Source organism: Eschrichtius robustus, chromosome 15 (assembly GCF_028021215.1).
Source record: "Eschrichtius robustus isolate mEscRob2 chromosome 15, mEscRob2.pri, whole genome shotgun sequence".
Classification (NCBI taxonomy): Eukaryota; Metazoa; Chordata; class Mammalia; order Artiodactyla; family Eschrichtiidae; genus Eschrichtius; species Eschrichtius robustus.
In genome coordinates, this window is record NC_090838.1 from 61639424 (window position 1) to 61658548 (window position 19125).

Below are 19125 nucleotides of genomic sequence, written 5' to 3' on the forward strand. Positions count from 1 at the left end.
ACAGCCTCGGGTGCAGAGGGTGGGCCCCAGCTCTCGGTTCACTGCGCTCTCCTTGTGACTCATGTGTGGTGTGGGCCTTGGCAGGTCTGCGGTGCCTGAAACATCTGAGATGGGTGGGTCCCAAGTCTTGGGCTGTCACTCCGCTCTCTCAGGGCTATGTTCGTGGCGGACTTGGCTAAAAATGCTTATGCCAAAGCCTGGTCCCCTTGAATCATTCTCCTGGGGGTAGACGGTGGCCAGGGCCCTCCTGGGGAGCCCGGGTCCCAGGTCAAGGGCTTGTGAGGAGGGTCCCATCCCCTCAGGAGTGCATGCATGGCTCTCTGGGGAGAACACTGGGCCTCAGGACCAGTTCCTTTGGCACCACCTGAGGCCACTAATAGCCCTGGGGCCGCAGCAAGAGAGCTTCCACCCCCGCCCCTGGCCGGCTCTGTGCTGAGCGTCACAGCTGGTAGCAGGGCAGCTGGGCATCGGGGACGTGAGCCAGCTTGCCATAGATGACCTGGCTGTCACCCATTCCTCCAGCCAGCCCCTGCCCAACATCCACCATCAGTGTCCTTCATTTGGTCAGACCCCTTCCTGCCTCATCTCCCTGGGAGCCCCTCTCCCCCTGGCCAGGGGCGCCCACTCTTTTCTTCCGGGTCAGCCTTCTCCTCTCATGTCTCAACCCACGGACCCAACGGCCAGCTGCACATCTCCACCTGGGTGTCCACCAGCACATCCAATTCATTCTCTGTGATCTTCCTAAAACTCTGCCGTGCCACTTCGACTTCAGCCCTGCGGTGGCTCCTGTTGCCTTTAGGAAAAGCTGCAGCTCTCCTCTGATGGATGGGCCTCTCTGTCCCCACTGCCTGCCTTCTGGATCTCAGCAGTCTTACCCTCTAGCCCTCCGGAGCCTCTGTGCTGGCTCAACCCCCCCACCCCACCTCCCTCCTACCAACTCCCACGTGCCTCTGAGCCTTTGTCTTGTGCACATACTGCTCCTTTGGCCAGAACGCCCTTCCTGCTCTTCTTGGCCTCGCTAGCTCCCGCTGGCCCTGCCAGTGCAGCTTGAGGCCACTTCCTCCAGGAAGGACTCCAGACTCTGAGGCTGCTCGGGGGGATCTAGCTTGCTTGCTTGTCTGTTCCAGGGGCTCCCTGAGGGCAGGGCTGGGTCTCATCCCTGGACCCAGCCTCCAGCCAGGACCAGCAGAGCTGTTGCTCGTGGGGAGTGAAATGAATGAGCCAGCGGCCAGTTTATCTTTCAGGCTGGACACTGTCCGCTCCCAGGCGGCTGTCCCTGATAAAGGCACCCACTCACCGCAGGGGCAGGCAGCAACCTTGCGAGCAGCCCAGCTCTGCTCCCAGCCTATGCTGAGCCCTGCCCGGGGCCCGCCTGCCATTTCCAAGTCAGCCAGGGTTGGCAGGGCGACTGCCCCTGCTTGGGGTTGGGGCAGTGTCATCCAGCCTCCTCTCCCAGGTCTCCCTTTCTTTCTGTACCCTGTTTTGGGCTTTTTGGGGGCGAGAAAGGGCTGAGACATCTTGTTTGTGGCAGTTACGGGTCCCGGCTGTTTCTTGGGGAGTCTTGGCTGGGCTGGTAGCCTCCGTGAACGTCTCCCTCTGGTGGTCTGCACGGCAGTCCCTCTCAGCTCCCGACCCAGGCCGGGAGCATAAATCACCCTGGTTGGCTTGCCTCCCCATATCCCACTCCAGACCCGCCTGCCCCCACCCTCAGGGCCCACTCACGCCCCCTTCCCAGCAGGCCCAGCCCAGGACTCTGGCCCAGGCCCCCCTTCACCCACCGAACATGCCCCTCCGCCGCGTTCGAGTGGGCTGGGGATGGAGGCCGCCCCTCTCCTGGCCTGGGGCAGCCCCATCCGAGGCACCCTCGGGGCAGTAAATATTATATTACTACGGGGTGTGCAGTACGTGACCTGAGACAGGCCCCGGGGCTTAAGTTTCCCGAGATGGAGTTTGCGTACTGCTCCCCCCACCCTAAAAATTCAATTAAAAAAAATAACAGGAAAAATGTAGTGCGCCGAGGGCCTGCCAGAGTGGTGTATCTGGCGGCGGCGGTGCCACTGCACTCGGCGGTAATTGGTTCTGCATAGCTCGGGGAAATTGGCAGAAAAATAAATCAGCCGGGAGCCGGGAGCCGAGACACTGTGGGGCGGGGAGCGTGAGGTGGGGCAGCAGATGTGGCGAGCGAGCGGGCCTGACTGATGTCCTGTTTGGGAGTCAGGGGCTTAGCGGGGGGCGGGGGGGGCAGCCCCCCTACCCTCCAGCAGGCATGATCTAGAGGGTCCTGCCTGGTGAGGAAGAGCACAGACGCCCCCACCCGCCCCACTCCATCCTGTGTGACCCTTGCGTGTGCACTCACTGACCCCGGGGCTTCGTATGGCCAGGGGGAGCCACATAAAGGGCTTTTAGGGAGCCCGGAGAGGGAGCCCATCCTTTGGATGGGGGTGGTCAGAGTTCTTCGCCTCTAAATGAGGTTGAGTTTAAGCCCAACCCCCCGAATGGAGGCCTAAGGCTGTGTTTCTGGGACTGCGTGTACCCCCAGCTCCTCTCCAGAGGCTTCCCAAAGCAGAGGGTTCTGGGAGGGGTGTTGTGCGGCCGCCCTGGGTCGACACATCTGTACTGCTGGCTGCCGGCCTCCCCACAGCGTCTGCAGTGGCTTGTCAGGGGTCCATAAATTTCCTTCTTGAAGAACGTGTGTGTACAACAGAATGGATTCGCTTCAGCCAAAGGCAACTTAGTGCTTGCGCCTCTGCTCTAGGAGGGCGCTGGGGGCAGGGAGGGACCCACTGGGCCTCTGGGGACGTGCAGTCAGGTGGGCAGAGGGGACTCACACGACTGGAGGCTTGAGGATAGGTTCCAGACAGGCAGCCCCAGAATAAAGGGCTGGGGCGCTTCAGAGCAGGAGGCATACTGGCCAGTGTGGCTGCAGCAGGTTTCCTGGAGGAGATGGCTGGAGGAGGCACCCAGGGCACACGCCGTAGCCAGCAGGCAGGCTGAGGGTGTGAGGCCCGTTGGGGGGGGCTTGTGCACACGTGCGTACCTGCTTGCCTGCACCTGGGCCTGGGCGAGCGCCGGGCTCCTGCTCGTCGGGCACATGCTGTCTGTCTGTCCGTCACAGCCAACCCCTGGGTAATGTCCAAGAGACGCCCTCCGCCACCCACCTGGACCACTACCTGTACCGCCTGCGCACCTGTCACCTGAGCCAGATCACTGAGGCGGCCCAGGCCCTGAAGCTCGGCCACAGTGAACTCCCCACCGCCCTGGAGCAGGCTGAGGACTGGCTCCTGCGTCTCCGTGCCCTGGCAGATGAGGTAGCTGATGCTGAGAGGTGCCTTCCTTCCTGCCTGGAGTGTCAGAACTGGGAGGGACGTGGGGAATGTCTGGACCATGATCCACACTGGCTCCATTGCTGAGTAACCTTGGGCAGGTGACTTAACCTCTCTGAGCCTCCGTGTCCCCATTCACAGAAGGAGACCAGAGGATGTGACGGGATACTGGGTGTTGTAGGGCCCAGCAGAGCCTGGCATTTAGTAGGTGCTCGATATATGCCCCCAAATGTGCTCGATAAATGTGCTTAATAAATGCTGCCAAAGTATGTCAGAGACAGAACTGGGACCAGAATCCAGGGCTCCCGGCTCTAGGTTCAGTGCCAGGGGCTGCTCCCCCAGGGACCCAACTCCTTCTCCCCACCAACCTGTCTACCCCTGGCCTCAAACCTGCCTCTCATGGGACCCTGTGTTTCCTGCCCTCCTGGATGCCCCTGAGCCCCAGGCCTGAGGCGGCTGCACCTGCAGTGACTCTGCATCTACACCCTGACCCCTGTGCCCCCATCCAGCTCTGCAGGGAAGCAGGCGGGCCGCAGATTTGTCCAGAATGAGGAGAAAGGTCTGCTCATATGTCACAGGTGGACACAGCTGCTGCCCACCCTGGCCAGAGCCACCTGGGACCCCCAGGGAGAGGGATGGTGAGGAAGGATCTCCCCAGAAGGAGTGTGCAGAGAAGGGCAGGGCCTGCGAGTGGCTTCTGGAGGAGCGACTTGCTGAAGGGGAGAAGGGGGTCCAGGAGGTGGAAGGGGTGCTCAGGGGGGGAAGCAGCCTGAAATGTTGCTCCCTGAGAGTCAGCTTTGGCTCGTCCCCAAGCGGGGCCTTGGACGTGTGGCCGGTTACCTGGGGGCCACTGTGTCGCTCAGCCCCAGGACGACCCCTGGCAGTGGCTGTGGACCATCCCCTTGGGCGGGTCACAGGCTGCCTTCCACGTCTTGGCCCAGACCCCGGAGCTCTCACGCAGATTGTGTTATGGCTGGGAGTGGTTAAGGTGAAACGGGTGCTATGGACTGTGAGGGAAACCAGAGAGAGCCTTCCTCAAATTGGAGTGTTCGTCAGAATCCCCCGAAGGGCTTGTTAAAACAGGGTACAAGCCCCACCTGATCCCGCATGTCTGGGACGGGGCCTGAGAACCTGCATTTCCCCCGAGTTTCCAGGTGGTGCTGCGGCTGCTCTGGGGACCACACTTTGAGAACCCTTGGTATCGTGGTTAGAAACATGCACTTGGAATCAGAAAACCCTGGTTCCTAACTTCTTTGAGCCTGAATTTCCTCACCTGCGCCTGCCTCTGGGCTTGCTGTAGGGATGAAGCGACACAGCCTAGGAGGCGTTGAGAGAGGGTGCCAGCCATCAGCTCTCAGCAGGAGCCTGGCTTCGAGACCCAGCCCCGCCCCGCTGACCACACCGCTCAGCAGCCTTGGGAGCAGATGGGCTTAGCCAACTGACCGCCTCTCCTGAGCGTGGCAGCTGGGAGCAGCTCTCACGCCTAGAGGCTCGGAGGGGCTCAAGGGTCCTGCAGTCTGGGCTAGTCACCATTTTCAGAGCCCGGTGTCAGCAGGCCCAGAAAAGGGCCAGATCCCCAGGGTCCCCGCTGTTAGAGGGAGGAGGGATCGTGTGTCCTCTGGGAAGGCGCACCCCTTCTGTGGATTCGCTTCTGCTCTCAGGGGTGAGGAAGGGGGTGACACCTTAAGTGTAATGTCATCTCTAGGGTCAAATCAGATCCTCCGATGTCTCCCCACCGGGAGTCTCTATCTACCCCCCCAGTGGAGGGGATCTAAGAACTTGGGGCTCCAGGCAGGAGTGTCTCTTCCTAGAAAACGTGAACGCAGCTTAGTGAATTCCTGGCGGGCTCCTCGTGTGAGCCAGGGGCAGCCTGGCGCCCTACCCCTGGGGGCTCGGAGCTGCTGAAGACAGGGGTGCCCCGCCAGCCCTGGGAGGTCAAGGGGGCGGCTGCGGGTGGGAGCTGGGAGGAGAGGCCTGGGGAGAGGGGGCTGAGGGTGCGGGCTGGGCGGTACCATCTCCACCCTGACTGCCACCCTCTCTCCAGCCCCAGAACAGCCTGCCTGACATCGTCATCTGGATGCTGCAGGGTGACAAGCGGGTGGCGTACCAGCGGGTGCCCGCCCATGAGGTCCTTTTCTCCCGACGGGGCACCAGCTACTGTGGCAAGAATTGTGGAAAGCTGCAGACGATGTTTCTGAAAGTGGGTTGTTTCTCCTTAAGTCATGGTCATACTTTCTCACCCCCAGGGTGGTCTGCGCCCCTTCTGTTTCCCCTCCTGTTCTCTGTCAGACTCCGAGTTTTTAGACTCTGCTCTTGGAAGGGACCGAGGGCTTGCGTAAAAAGACTTCCCTTCTCCCCTCTCCCCACAAAGTCCCTAGACCCCATGCACCTGGTCTGGAAAGGGAGCAGGTGAGAATTGGAACCAGGGGTGCTGGGAACCAAGGAGGGGCTGACTTCCGAGGCTGTGCTCCCCTCCAGCCAGCTCCCTGGTGGGGGGCTCAGCCCTCAGCTCCCACCGCCAGCCTGTAGGAGCCCGGGCACAGACTTGCCTCCCTCCTCCCCCCTCCCGAGGGTTTGGCTTCAGGTGGAGCCACACGTGGGTTCAGGTTCCTCCCCGGGGGAAGGCTGGGGTCTGGGCACCGGCTGTGCCTATGGCTCTGCTCCATCAGAGATCTGGGAGCAGGTAATCTGTCCCTCCAGTCACCCCGCCCCACCTCTCCTGCCCTTTGTCTTCCTGCCATCTTCTCTCAGCCTTGGGGGGTGGGTAATAGGGAAGGGAGCAGGTGCCTGGAGGCCCCCGTCCTCCTCTCTGGGTTCATGTGGGGACACAGAGCCCAGGCTGCTTGGTCGGGACACAGTTCGGGGAAATCTGAGCTGTGGCTGTCGCGGCCCAGGGGAGCGTCCCGTGGGGAGGGCCGTCCCTCACCACGCATGGCTGACTCCAGATGGCTCCGCTGGCATCGTAAACTGCCTGGCCTTCAACCCTCCCTTCCCACATCTCTCTTCCCATCCACACCAGGACCTCCTTCCATCTCACCTCTTCCATGAAGTCACTGTGGACTAACCTTAGCCTCGAACCTCTGAGTGGCTATTGATCGACCCATTTGTACCCTGACAAGTCATTCTTGCTGCCCCCTGAGGTGGGCAGAGGGGACAGGTTTCAAAGGCCCGGAGCGTGTGGACAGGTTGCAGGGCTGGCTGGAATCCTGTGTGGTCTTGGGCAGATTGTCTAGCCTCTCTGAATGCTCTTTTCCCACCTATAAAACAAAGATCAGGCTGCCCTGATCACAATTTTGAGGATGGAATTAGGTAACACAGGTCAAGGGTCTGGCTGGAACTAGGTGATCAATGAATATCAGTTTTTTTCTCCTCTTCTCCCTTTTTCCTTCTGGGGAGCTCCTTTGCCCCCTGGGGAGAGGAGGCTCTACCAGCACCATGACTGGAGGCCAGCGCAGGGCCAGGGATGATCAGATGTCTGCGTTTGGGTCATTGGTACTTCAGAGGAGAGCCGGCTTTGCCTAGAAAGAGGGCGGGGGTGTCAGGCAGCGGGCTGCCCCTCCCACCTCGGGCATGTTCCTTGTGAGATCCTAACCTCCTAGCATGGTGCTTTCCTCCCTCCCAAGCCAGCTCCTTGCCTGGTAGGGCAGATGGGAAAGGAAGTCAAGGAGCGGCCACATCTGAATGGGGTTAACTAGGGAGGGCTGTCAGGCTACAGTGGAGGTGGGGCTGCAGGAGTGGGCCCGGTGGATGCCCGTGAACGGGATCAGTCTCTGACCTCTGGGCCCTGCAGCCTCGGGGAAATGCAAACTGAAAAATTTCCCTGATCCCAAGCAAGGAAAAAAAAAAAAGATATAGGATTGTTTCTCGAAGTCTTCCCCACTGAGTTTATGAGCCCCGCCAGTAGCTCCTGAGCAAGCTCTACAAAAATGTTGGCAGCAAGCAGAGACCAAGAAAACATTGGTGTTTCTTAACTTAAACCAAAGTTGGAAAAAATGAGCACCAGCAGAGAGGGAGAGGAGCCCCAAACTAGACATTTCTTTATTTGCTGTTGCTATTTTGGGTCCAGCAGGCTGGCCCTGTCTGGGGGAGGGCAGGGGAGAGACTGGGGGCGGAGGGAGAAGGGGGGGTCAGGCATTCCTGCCATCTCCCTGGGGCTGGTGGTTTGGAGGGGAAAAGGCTGCTAACCACCCCAGGAGAGAGGACACTGAAGTGAACAGTCATGGGGAGGTTTCTGGGGGGTGACACTTGGGGTCAGGGGCTCCTCCAGGCTTCACCGAGGATGAAGCAAAGGCAGAGAGGCTGGATGAAGGGTGAGACTGTTGATGCCTTGCCATGACACCCCTTGCTGATCCTCTTACCCGGCCTGGGCTCTCCCTCCGGGGATCCAGGCCTCCTCTACCAGTTAGAGAGCCCTTAGCTCAGCCTCCCTTTCCTCCTCTGAACCCACCAAGACTTTCTCGTCTCATTCAGCTCCATGTCCCAGAGGAGACACTCCTCTGAGCTCACACACGTGAAGCCTGGGTAGTTAATGTGTTACTTCCTCTAAGGGACTGTGTGTTATTCTAAAAGTGAGGCACTTCTGCTCTTCAGGCCATATCTGACCCTTGATTTCAGTCAAATGGTGAAGCAGTTGTGGAGAATAAATTTTGTATGTTGGGTTGTTGTGGTTATTCCATTTTGGCAGAGCTTCTGAAAGTTTCAGGATAAAAAGCAGTTGAAGACCAGTGAATAGTGGTTAACAGGCTGATAAGCACTTAAAAGGGCAGGGATATCATATGATACACTAACATCCAGCCAACCCCCACCCCACCAAAGGAAAAAAAAACAAAACTGAAAACGAAGGGAGAGGCTTTAACCTCCTCCCCTTTCAGACCTTTCGATCTCTCTTTTTTTAAAAAAAATAATTAATTAATTTACGTTTGGCTGCCTTGGGTCTTCGTTGCTGCGCGCGGGCTTTCTTTAGTTGCGGTGAGCGGGGGCTACTCTTCATTGCGGTGCGCGGACTTCTCATTGCAGTGGCTTCTCTTGTTGCGGAGCACAGGCTCTAGGTGCACAGGCTTCAGTAATTGCGGCTTGTGGGCTCTAGAGCGCAAGCTCAGTAGTTGTGGCGCATGGGCTTAGTTGCTCCGCGGCATGTGGGATCTTCCTGGACCAGGGCTCGAACCCGTGTCCCCTGCATTGGCAGGTGGATTCTTAACCACTGCACCACCAGGGAAGCCCAGACCTTTCTATCTCTTATAAAGACATGTTCTAGAACTGCACCATCCAATACGGTAGCCGTATGTGGTTATTTAAATTTAAATTAATTAAACTTAAATAAAACTAAAAATTTAGTTTCTCAGTCACACCAGCTACATTTTAAGGGCTCAACTGCCACATGGGGTCAGTGCATTGGACTGTGCAGATATAAACCATTTCCACTGTAGCAGAAAGTTCCATTGGACAATGAATGCTATTCTGGAAGAGAACAGAAATGAGGATGTGGTGGGAGAGGGGAGAATGGGGGCTCCTGGTCTAGACATGGCTCGTCTCTGCAGAGAGCATCTAGATGGGGAGGATGCAGTCTTCTCCTGTGATGGGAAGGAATCTTGGCCGGTGGGGGGGTTTCTTAGTCATACACCCCTCTTCCATGAAATTCTGATAAGTCCTCCAACAGAGCACGTACCTGATAGGGTGTCAGGCTGGTATGCTCAGGCCTGGAGTCTCCCCCAAGTCGAGACATACTGACCCTGAAGGGGACTGTGGGTTTCTCTCCTTCTCTGCTACCCAGTATCCAATGGAGGGGGTGCCCGGAGCCCGGATGCCAGTGCAGATTCGGGTCAGGCTGTGGTTCGGGCTCTCTGTGGATGAAAAGGAGTTCAACCAGTTTGCTGAGGGCAAGCTCTCCGTCTTTGCTGAAACCGTGAGTGCCTGACCGCCTGCCCACCCTACCCCCGGCCCCAAGGCTACCGCAGCCCCACTCACTTCTCTGTTGCTCACTCTCCAGTATGAGAACCAGACCAAGCTGGCTCTGGTCGGGAACTGGGGCACAACGGGCCTCACCTACCCCAAATTTTCTGACGTCACGGGCAAGATCAAGCTACCCAAGGACAGCTTCTGCCCCTCAGCTGGCTGGGCCTGGGCTGGAGACTGGTTTGTGTGTCCAGAGAAGACGTGAGTCGTGGACAGGGAGGGCTTGGGGACCCCGTCTGCCCCAGCCATTTCTCTGAAAGGGCCTCGGCTCTATTCATCCCTCTGTCTACTGCCACTGCCACTGCCCCCACGCTGGTCACAGCGACTTCCATTTGAACTCTCCCGGGACTGGGGGATCACGAGGCAGCGTTCTTTTCTGGAAGGGTTCTAATGATTGGAAAGTCCTTTATGATTAAACCGAAGCTGGCCTCCAGTGGACTTTGTGTCCACTGGTTACGGCCTTTTCCTCCAAGATGCCACAGGAAGCCCGCTCCCTTCTCTGCGTGTTAATCCCTCCTTGAGTGCCCCTCAGAAAAGCCTCGTCCTTCTCCATCTGCATCGCCATCTCCCCCTCCTTCTCCTCTCTCTCTTTTCCAGTTTGGTTGATATTCAACAACTGTTTGTTTGGTTTTTTTTTTTTTTTTTTAAATTGAAGAGTAACATATATTGTAGTCATGTACTCAAATCTTAAGTATATAGCTCGGTAACATTTTACCTTTCTACAACTATCTATTGAGCTTCAACTACCCACTGGGTTTTCGATGTCTTCAGTTGGCTTCCCTTTCTCTTTCTTTATCTTGGTGGTGACTTTCTCTTCTGTCTGCAAGTGTCTCTCTGGGTCTCCCCTTGACTCGCCGCCCCTCCTCTCTCTCCCCTCATGTCTCTTGTTGTTGGTCGGGGTGAGGCTGACACAGGAAGGTTGGCTCAGGCTCTGGGGTGCTCTGCTGGGGGTTGTGGATGGCCGGGGATCTCTTCGGCAGAGGCTCTGACCCGCCCCCGCCCACAGCCTGCTTCATGACACCGATGCGGGCCACCTGAGCTTCGTGGAAGAGGTGTTTGAGAACCAGACCCGGCTCCCTGGAGGCCAGTGGATCTACATGAGCGACAACTACACGGACGTGGTAAGGGGGTGCTCTGGGGGCAGGTGGGCTCTGCTTTCCTGGAGGCCTGGACATTTGGGCCCAAGAGGGGCCTGTGACTGAAAGAAGAGGAATGTTCTCCCCTGCTCCCACATCCCCAGCGTCCATGCCCTGGTTTCCAGAGGGACAGTGTGTGAGGTCTGGCAAGGGTAGGACACCGAGCCCGAGTCACACATGGGGCTTTAGAATGTATGTTGTCAGGTTGCATCTTCTCATCTTCCCTGATCACGTCTGTCTCTTCTCATGCTTGCCTGGCCTGTGTTACCCTAGAACGGGGAGAAGGTGCTTCCCAAGGATGACATCGAGTGCCCGCTGGGCTGGAAGTGGGAAGATGAAGAGTGGTCCACGGACCTCAATCGGGCCGTTGACGAACAAGGTGGGCGGCACGTGGAGCCCAGTGAGCACCCGGCAGACCCGCGAGGCGTGCCGGAGGGGGGCACTGTTGAGTGCAGGCCCCTTGGGCCTGGGGTTCTGGCCTTCACTGGGCTCCTTCATCTGGGGGGCTTCCTGGGTGAGTCCTCGCTATAAAGTACAAATTGGGAGTCAGTGGCCACTTGAAAGTCTGTGAACGTACCCCAAATGGAGAGACGGGGAATGGCCAGGCAGTGAGTGATGGGCACCTCTCCCCCAGGCTGGGAGTACAGCATCACCATCCCCCCGGACCGGAAGCCGAGGCACTGGGTCCCTGCTGAGAAGATGTACTACACGCACCGTCGGCGGCGCTGGGTCCGCCTGCGCAGGAGGGACCTCAGCCAGATGGAGGCGCTGAAGAGGGTGAGCCCAGTCGGTGGGGGGAGGGTGGGGGTTGGGTAGGGGTGAGGCCCTGGGGAGGGGAGGCCAGCTGGGCACAGGTGCACACCTCTGTGCAGGGGACGTGTACAAGACACACGGGCTCACTCGAGATGCTCGCAGATCGCACCCAGCACTCACACAGATGCTCACGGACAGAAAACACCCAAATGCCCATGACCAAGCCAGGGGATGCACTTGGAATTCACGCACAGACCTGGAAGGTGCAAAGGCATACCTAGAGTGTGTCTATGGCTAGGTGTCCGAGGGGCAGAGTCTGAGACAGGGACTCGGCTGCCTGTAGTTTATGGAGGCAGTACTCTCAGGGGTGCCAGGGGCAAGGATGTGGTCTCAGGCAAAGTCAGCTTTGGCTTGAGCTGTGGTTCGGGAAGGGGCTCAGCCTGGAGCACCACAGAATGCTCCTCACCAGGCAAGGGGGCTGGGGTGTGTACGGTCTTAGCCGTCAGTCATTGGCTGGGGGTTGCTGGGGGCGTGCTGGAGGGAGCCTGTTCCCTCCAGCACGGCCAGTTCCCTGGAGAAGGGGGATGCTGGTCAAGGGGCTTGGGTGGGCTTGGTCAGCATTTACCAGAGGGCATGTACACAGTGTGAGCACACATGCCCACGGCCGTGCCCAGATACTCTTGGGACACAGACAGGTGCAGAGTGAGCTTGTATGAGCACACAAGTGCCTGTACCTGCTCCTGGGGTCACACAGATGCCCGTGTCGTGCACAGCCTCAGGGCCTGCCTCCCTGGAACCCTCTTGGCCTGCGTCCTTCCTCCCCAAGCACGCATTGGAATTTTGGCTCGAGAACTAGGCCTCCCCCAGTCCTGGAGTAGCCTTTGGCATGACCCGAGTCCCTTCCTCTCTCCTTGGTCACAGTGAATCTAGAGAGGAAGGTCACTGGGTCCCAGGAGAGGCAAGGCTTTTGGGCAGCAGGCTGTTCCTGGTGGCATGAACCAGACTCCACTCTCCCTGTGAGGGCACCCAGGGGACAGAGGCAAAGCCTTGCCAGGCTGTGTGCCTTGTCTGCTCCCTCACCACCAGCATCGTTCCTGGAGAGGGACGCAGCTGGCCTCCGGAACTGGCACTGTCACCGAGCTCATGGCCTGGGCCTGACCTGAGGATCATCTCAGGTCACGAGGTGGATGGGAAGGGGCCTCCGGGGCTCCCCCAGGCTGGGAAAGGACCCCTTGAGAAGAAGTGTGGGGGTCTGTCCACACTGACGTAGGCCTAGCCTCATGGAGAAACAGCCTGGGGCTGGGAAGTGGGCTCTTCATTTTGCCTCTGAATTGCAGACCCATTTCCACTTTTATAAGTTGGGATATGAAGAAGAAAAAGGAAATGACAAGAAAACCTTGGATTCGTGAAATCCACCCAGAATCCAAATAAACAAACAAACCGAAAGCCCAGTGTTTTCATCACTGGGCTGGTGTTTTCATCACCTACCTTACTTTCTTGGCTCCTTGGACCTCCCCACAGCCTAGGGAGCCTCTTCTCCTCCTGATTTCCTGACCCGGGGCTCTTGTCACTGCGGAAGCTGCTCAGAGCCCCCTCCTCCGGGTGGCCCTCCCAGGTTTTCCCACCTGGAGGGTGATGGTGTGGGGTGTGTGTGGGGGAATCGTGGAGGGCAGGGAGGGCACAGCTGGAGCCCAACCCAGGACTCCCTGCCAACCTGCCAAGTGGCCTCTGAGTCTGCCCTGTTCTCCCATGCAGCACAGGCAGGCAGAGGCGGAGGGTGAGGGCTGGGAGTACGCCTCGCTCTTTGGCTGGAAGTTCCACCTGGAGTACCGCAAGACAGACGCCTTTCGCCGCCGCCGCTGGCGCCGCCGCATGGAACCACTGGAGAAGACGGGGCCTGCAGCTGTGTTTGCCCTCGAGGGGGCCCTGGTACGTGGCAGTGGTCATCTTGGGTTGGTGGGGTGCAGCGTGGTCTCCCAGGGCTGTTCAGGGCTGATGCAGGAGAGTTGCAGAGGAACCCGGGACAGGACTTTGGCTTCAGTCCTCCGGGGTTGCGTGTGGGGAAAGTGGAAACCAGTCTGGGTGTCCTCCTAAAATAAAATAGCTCATTTCTTGGCACCAGAAGACCCACTGCTTTTTTGGTAATCGAGAAGGGACCGGGGGAGAGGGCCCCGGCCTTTTGATGGTCTGACCTGTGACGGGGGCCAAGGGACCTGGCTCTTCTTGAAGAGGCTGGCTGGCCTGGGGAGTGGGTCTGGGAGGCTTTGGCCCGGTCCAAGGGAGTAGCCTGAGAGGTCTAGTGACCCTGAATGTCCTTGGTTGGACATGAGTCCTCCTGAGAGGAGGCTATCTTGTGGGCATCCTCGGGAAATTTGGGGAGAGATGTGCCTCAGAGATCAAACCCCAGGCTGGCTGTCCTGCCTCAGAGAGTACTTCCCGGCGCCAGTGGAATGGGGGTCAGGTCAAGGTTATCCAGGGTCAGGATGATGTGTTCCGCAAAAGAGATGAGCAGACCCTTCCTGGACAGTCTGAGTGGGGACATTCGGGGCCAGGAGGTAGCCTGTCCCCCACTCTGTTGGTGTGGGGGCTCCGAGCATTGGGAGTGAGATGTCCGGGAGGAGACACCTCCTCTGACATCCAGGTAGGACTGTCTGTCCCCTGAGGGAGCAGGTCCCACCAGCTTCGCTGGCTGATGGAATCTGCGTGTGTCCGTGTGAGCCAGCTGTGTGTGTGTGTGTGTGTGTGTGTGTGTGTGCGCGCGTGCGCGCGTCCATACGAGCATTTCGTCCGGATGAGGAGCAGTGGGTCTTAGCCCTCAGCCAAGGAGTACAGTGGGGCAGGCCCCTGACCCGATGGGATGGCTACAGAGAAGGGAGTTGAGGCTGGCAGTGGCCCCGAGGGGTAGTGGGCAGGGCCTGGAGGTTCCATCACTCCCAGGGGTGCCAGTATGGGAGAGGAAACCCTCCGGGGCCCAGATGATGTCAGAGGCTCTGGAGGGAGCCCCTCCTGGGTCTTGGGGGCCAAGTGGTGAGGAGGCTGGAAGGAGACGGCAGAGCTCTGGGCTCTCTGGGGCCCTGAGCTGGTGCTCAGGTTGGGGTTGGAACTGCCACCCAGGCTGGAGCAGCTGCAGCCGGGAGTCTCCTTGTCCTGTCAGAAGGGGCCTAGCTTGGGCACAGGGCAGTGCCTGGGGGAGGTTGTGTGGTTCCAGCTGAGGAGTGGGGAATAAAGACCTCAGCAGGCCTCAGAGGCAGGGCCAGGTCTGAGGGTGCTTGCCCTCTAAGGAGCCAGGACTCATTTTCATCCGACGGACATACAACCAAAGTGGGCTGAAGAGAGAAAAAGAGCTTAAGGGCTCAGATTGCTGGGAATCTGATTCACCGAGGTGAATCAGGCATTAGGCCTGGCAGGAACTAGGGGCTCACACAGTGTCCCCGACTCGCTCCTCTGTCTTGGCCCCGTTCTCACACTGGCTCTTTCCATGTCGTTGGCAAAGATGGTGCCTGTGACAGAGGCTGACGCCACCTTTACAGCTAGCACAGCCCAGCGGGCGTCCTCTGTTTCCTCACAGCTGGAGACCCCAGAGCGGAGAGTGCACTTTCTCAGTAGTGCCAGTACTGTCTCGTGTGCGATTGACTGGCTCTGCTTGGCCCCGTGCCTACACCAGCCCCTGAGCCTGAGGGCGAGGAACGGAATGTTCTGAATGACCGTCCTGAGTCACGCCCCTTTTTTGTGGTTGACAGCCCCACAGGCTGGGGAGAAGAGCATCTGAAAAGAAAAAAAAACCCCAAACGGTGGTGGACACAGAGCTATAGATGACGACCACAGGACTCTTCTCTTGAATGAGCAGCAGGGAACAAGTGTGGGTTGTTGAGCGGAGGAGGAGTGCTCTGGTCAGAGCTGGGTTTTAGGGCCATTAATCAAGTAGCCGTGGAGGATGGCTGGGGACGGAGAGCCTCCCATCAGGAGACCATCAGGATCTGGGAAGATGTGACCATCTGGGGTGGGAGCCAAGGGACCGAAGTGGAGGGAGGTGGAGTAGCAGGGCTTGGGGAGGGAAGGGTCAAATGGGCATCAGAGGCTCCGCTGGGTGGACGGTAGGGCCGCTCCCATCGCCAGGCCACGGGGCGGGGTGGGCCTGGGGCTGCGATGAGTTCACGGTTGGCCCTGGCAAGTGTGACACACACGGTGAAGTGCTGTATGAGGAAGATGGATCTGGCAGCTGCCTGCCAGGCGGCCCCGGGGCGGGGAGGCTGGGGGCGTGGGCGCTGAGCATCAGCTGTGAGGCGAGGGGGCTGGGAGGAGAGAGGGCGCAAGGCCGGAGGTGCCCAGAGACCCGTGGATGGAAGCGTGGATGGCTCTGGGGCTGGCGAGGATCTAGGGGAAGAAGACGAGCAAGGCTGGCGGACCCACTGCCAAGCTTTCATGGCTCGGTGACCGGGAGAATGAAGAGGGCCATTTCCCAGAACAGAGAAACCAGTCCGTTTATTCCTTACGTGGGAGAAAAATGTCATGAGGGAGCATTGAAATCAAACGTCAAGTGGGCAGGTGAACGATTGTGATGCAGATGGGACTCGCCTGTGAAATGTGGAAGAAACCAAAGTAGTGAAGCCCAGAGTCCTGGGGGAACTTTGCTGACATAGGGAGCCAGAGGCAGACAGTGGTTAGAACGGCTGGCTCCACAAACCTGGAGTTGGACACGGTCTTTAGGTGTGACCAGCACTTGGACAGGACCACAGGCCCATTGGACAGAAACTGTCTGGACCACTCTACTTGAGCAAATGAGCCCCCATCACCACGCGTGCTCACACACACACGCACGCACACACACGCGTGCACACACACACACTCTCCCCTTCCATGGTCACCTTTACATGCTTCCTGCCAGGACCAAGGATGGCCTGGGTTCCCATCCGTAAGTCTGCTGTCCTTCATCCTGGGATGTACTGATGCTCCAGCAAGGCACTGGGGCTGGAGTCCACCCTGCATCACTGGGGCAGATGGTTGGGTTTTCTGGGTGCCAGGACCAATCTATTGTTCTGGGTACTGGCCTTTGCCCACTGGTCACTGATGCCTGCCGATTCACTTGGTGGGAGTGTGGTGGGGTGGGTGAGGCTTCTGAATGGCACTGGTCTGGTTTGAATTCTGCTTCCTCTGCTTCAGCTGTGGAAAGGTCACTTGTCCCTTTAGTGACTCTGTTACTTATGAACGTCACTACATGTATGGGTCCATCATAAGGATTAAGGACATAACCCGTGTACAGAGGTGCTTCTCAGTTTTAACAAACATAAGACCCATCTGGGGATCTTGTTAAGACGCATGCTCTTGATCTGCCGTCTGGGTGGGGCCCGAGAGTCTCCATTTCTGACAGCCTCCAGTGATGCCCATGTTGCCGGTCCAAGGAGCATCTTTGAGTAACAAGGATGTCGGGTGCACAGTGCATCCCAAAGATGAGGGAGGCAGTCACATCGGCCACTACCGGGTGCCTCTCTGAGGGAGGCGGGGTGTCTATTCCTGACTGGAGGTGTGTCACCAGGGCCCTAGAGAGCGAGGCAGGGACAGGTGACATGTTCTCCCTGCTCCTTGTGGGGAGAAAGTGATCTTTTCTTCCAATGATCCTCCACCTGATAGTGGAGGCCTGGCTCATGGGAAACCCCTGTCTGATTAGGAAGAGGGATATTCACATGTGAATGCAAATAAACCCAACAGAATCTGCATCTCTGAAGTGCTAGGGGGCAGACTAAGGGTCATTCCAGAGTGACAGCGCCTAATGAGGGTGGCTTCTTGGAGGAGGACCTGGGGAGGCAGAGCTTGGAGGAGGCCAGGACTGTGGGTGGTGGCCAGGTGGGCTTCCTGGTAATCTGACGGTTCTGGACGTCTGGGCGCAAGGGCCAGGCCTGTGGCGCCCCCTTGCCTCCTACCGCCCGTCCCCTGGCCCACGCGTCCACCAGCAAGCTGGGCCTCACTTGCCAGCTCCCCTCCTGAAGACGTCTCACTGGAAGGCAGGCCCAGTCTGCTCATTAGCACGGGCAGCCTTTCCCTGAAACCTTCTGCCGGGGCCAAGCCTGGCTCCCTCTGCGGAGCGGGAGGCCCTGGCTCTGTCTGCTAATCGTCTGCTGTCTCCATCCCGAGCATTATTTTATTTTCGTATTATTCTTTTTCCAGCTAATATCCTGGCATTCCCAAAGACACCGGGTTTCATAATCTTCCTGGCGTTCCCAGGGAGCTGGGAAGCGGAGCACAAAGCTGCTATTATAGCGTGTTCCATCCAGCCTCCCTCTCCTTGCCCCACACCCCTCGCTGCCGCCGCCACCGCCACCGCCGGCGTCCACCCAGTCACCCCCTCCTGACGCCACCGGCCTCTCTGAGAACCCTGGTGACGGCTGCCGGGGATGAGCTCACAGAATCCATCCTGTGGCCCTTGCCCTGGGCCTGCCCTCCATGCGCGAGGATTTTTCCAGAGCCCTGTCTTTGCGCTTGGCCCGGAGTGTCTGGAAGGGTTTTCTGAGATGCCTGAGCCTGGGCAGGGAGAAGAGGAGATGGAGACTCGGCCACATGTGCTCCTAGTCATGGAGATTTTTAGAGCTGGAAGGAACTTTCATGTTCGAAAGCACTCGCCATCTGGCTTTGGTGCTGCTTGAAATTGGATGCAGAGTTGTGGGTGTGCATGTGTGATCTGTGTGTGCACGTGTGTCTGATGTGTAAGCACGTGTGTGATTGTGTGTATGGATGTATATGGAGTGTGCACATGTGTGATATGCGTGTGTGTGCAGTGTGCATGTGTGTGTCTGTGGTGGGTAAATTCTGATGTAAAGTCCATGGTTTTCTCCAATTCTCAAGAAAATCTAGGATCCCAAAGAGGGTAAGAATTACAAAAAATCTATTTTACCTCGTGCCGAAGACCAGGCTGAGAGCTGTACGTGCATTGTCTCATTTCATCCTCACAGGGACCCCAGAAGGCTGGATTCTATGATTATACCCATTTTACAGTTGGGGAGACTGAGGTTCCAGAACTGCACTGTCTAATATGAAAGCCACTAGCCAGGTGTGGCTATTTAAAGTTACATTTAAAGTGATTAAAATAAGAAAATTCAGTTCCCCAGTCACACCGGCCACATTCGAAGAGCTCAACAGCCACGCCTGGGTAGTGGCTACCATATTGGACAGTGCAGAACAGTCCCATCACTACAGAAAGTTCTGTTGGACGGTGCTGCTCTAGAACAACTCTGAGCCCCTAATGTAGCCCCAGAAGAAACTGAGGCCTGAGAAGGAGTTTGCCCAGCGGCACGGCATGAGCCGGTTCTAGAACCAAGGCCAGAAGAGCAGGCTCTTCTGCTCTCTCTCCCCAGATTCATCCCCCCACTTGCTATGAGGGCATAAAGTCCTTCCCCCATAGAGGACCCTTGAGTGGGGTCCCAGGGAGCATCATGGGCGGCTGGCTGGAGCCCTCGGCTGGATGCATCCCCCTCCTCGTCTTGTAGCCAGGCAGCTTGGCCTCCCTGAAGCAGTTGGGCAGCTAGAGGGGAGTTGGCACCACTGCCCCCAGCCAGGAAGCCTCCAATTGGTTGGCAGGGGCCTGAGTCCTGACCTGAAGTGCCAAGGACCCACAGAGACAGGCATCCCCAGCCCCAGTCAGGGGGCAGGGAAGGGCAGCTGGGAGTCGGAAGTGCTAAGAAGGGGGTCAGGGAGAAGCTGGTGCCAGAGAGGAGGAATTTGGGATTTGAACTGGCTGAAAAGGAGGTCAGATGTGGGTGGGTGGGGGAGGGGCCACCTCTGGACCTGGATGAAATCCTGCTGTGTGCGGGGCACCTAGGCATGCTTCCTAGAGTGGGCAAAGGCAGCACCTGAGAGGTGAAAGGGGTTTGCCTTATTAAGTAATCAAGACCCCTGGCTGGGTCTGTGGGCCATTGGAAGGCGGCTCTGTGTCTCTTGAATGTCCTAATCAAGCACCTGTTCCACACCTG

The 19125-nt window shown here is 58.1% G+C and overlaps 1 protein-coding gene across 8 annotated transcripts in view; it reads left to right on the top strand.

Moving 5' to 3' along the window:
- DYSF (dysferlin) overlaps positions 1 to 19125 on the top strand; it is a 233158-nt gene that overhangs the window by 109684 nt on the left and 104349 nt on the right. For all 8 annotated transcript variants that reach the window (XM_068564056.1, XM_068564058.1, XM_068564060.1 and 5 more), the window contains 8 exons: positions 3116 to 3308; positions 5368 to 5523; positions 9094 to 9225; positions 9310 to 9476; positions 10282 to 10396; positions 10685 to 10790; positions 11046 to 11188; positions 12920 to 13093. In XM_068564056.1, the coding sequence (XP_068420157.1) occupies positions 3116 to 3308; positions 5368 to 5523; positions 9094 to 9225; positions 9310 to 9476; positions 10282 to 10396; positions 10685 to 10790; positions 11046 to 11188; positions 12920 to 13093 (1186 nt within the window). The remainder of the gene's footprint in view (positions 1 to 3115; positions 3309 to 5367; positions 5524 to 9093; positions 9226 to 9309; positions 9477 to 10281; positions 10397 to 10684; positions 10791 to 11045; positions 11189 to 12919; positions 13094 to 19125) is intronic.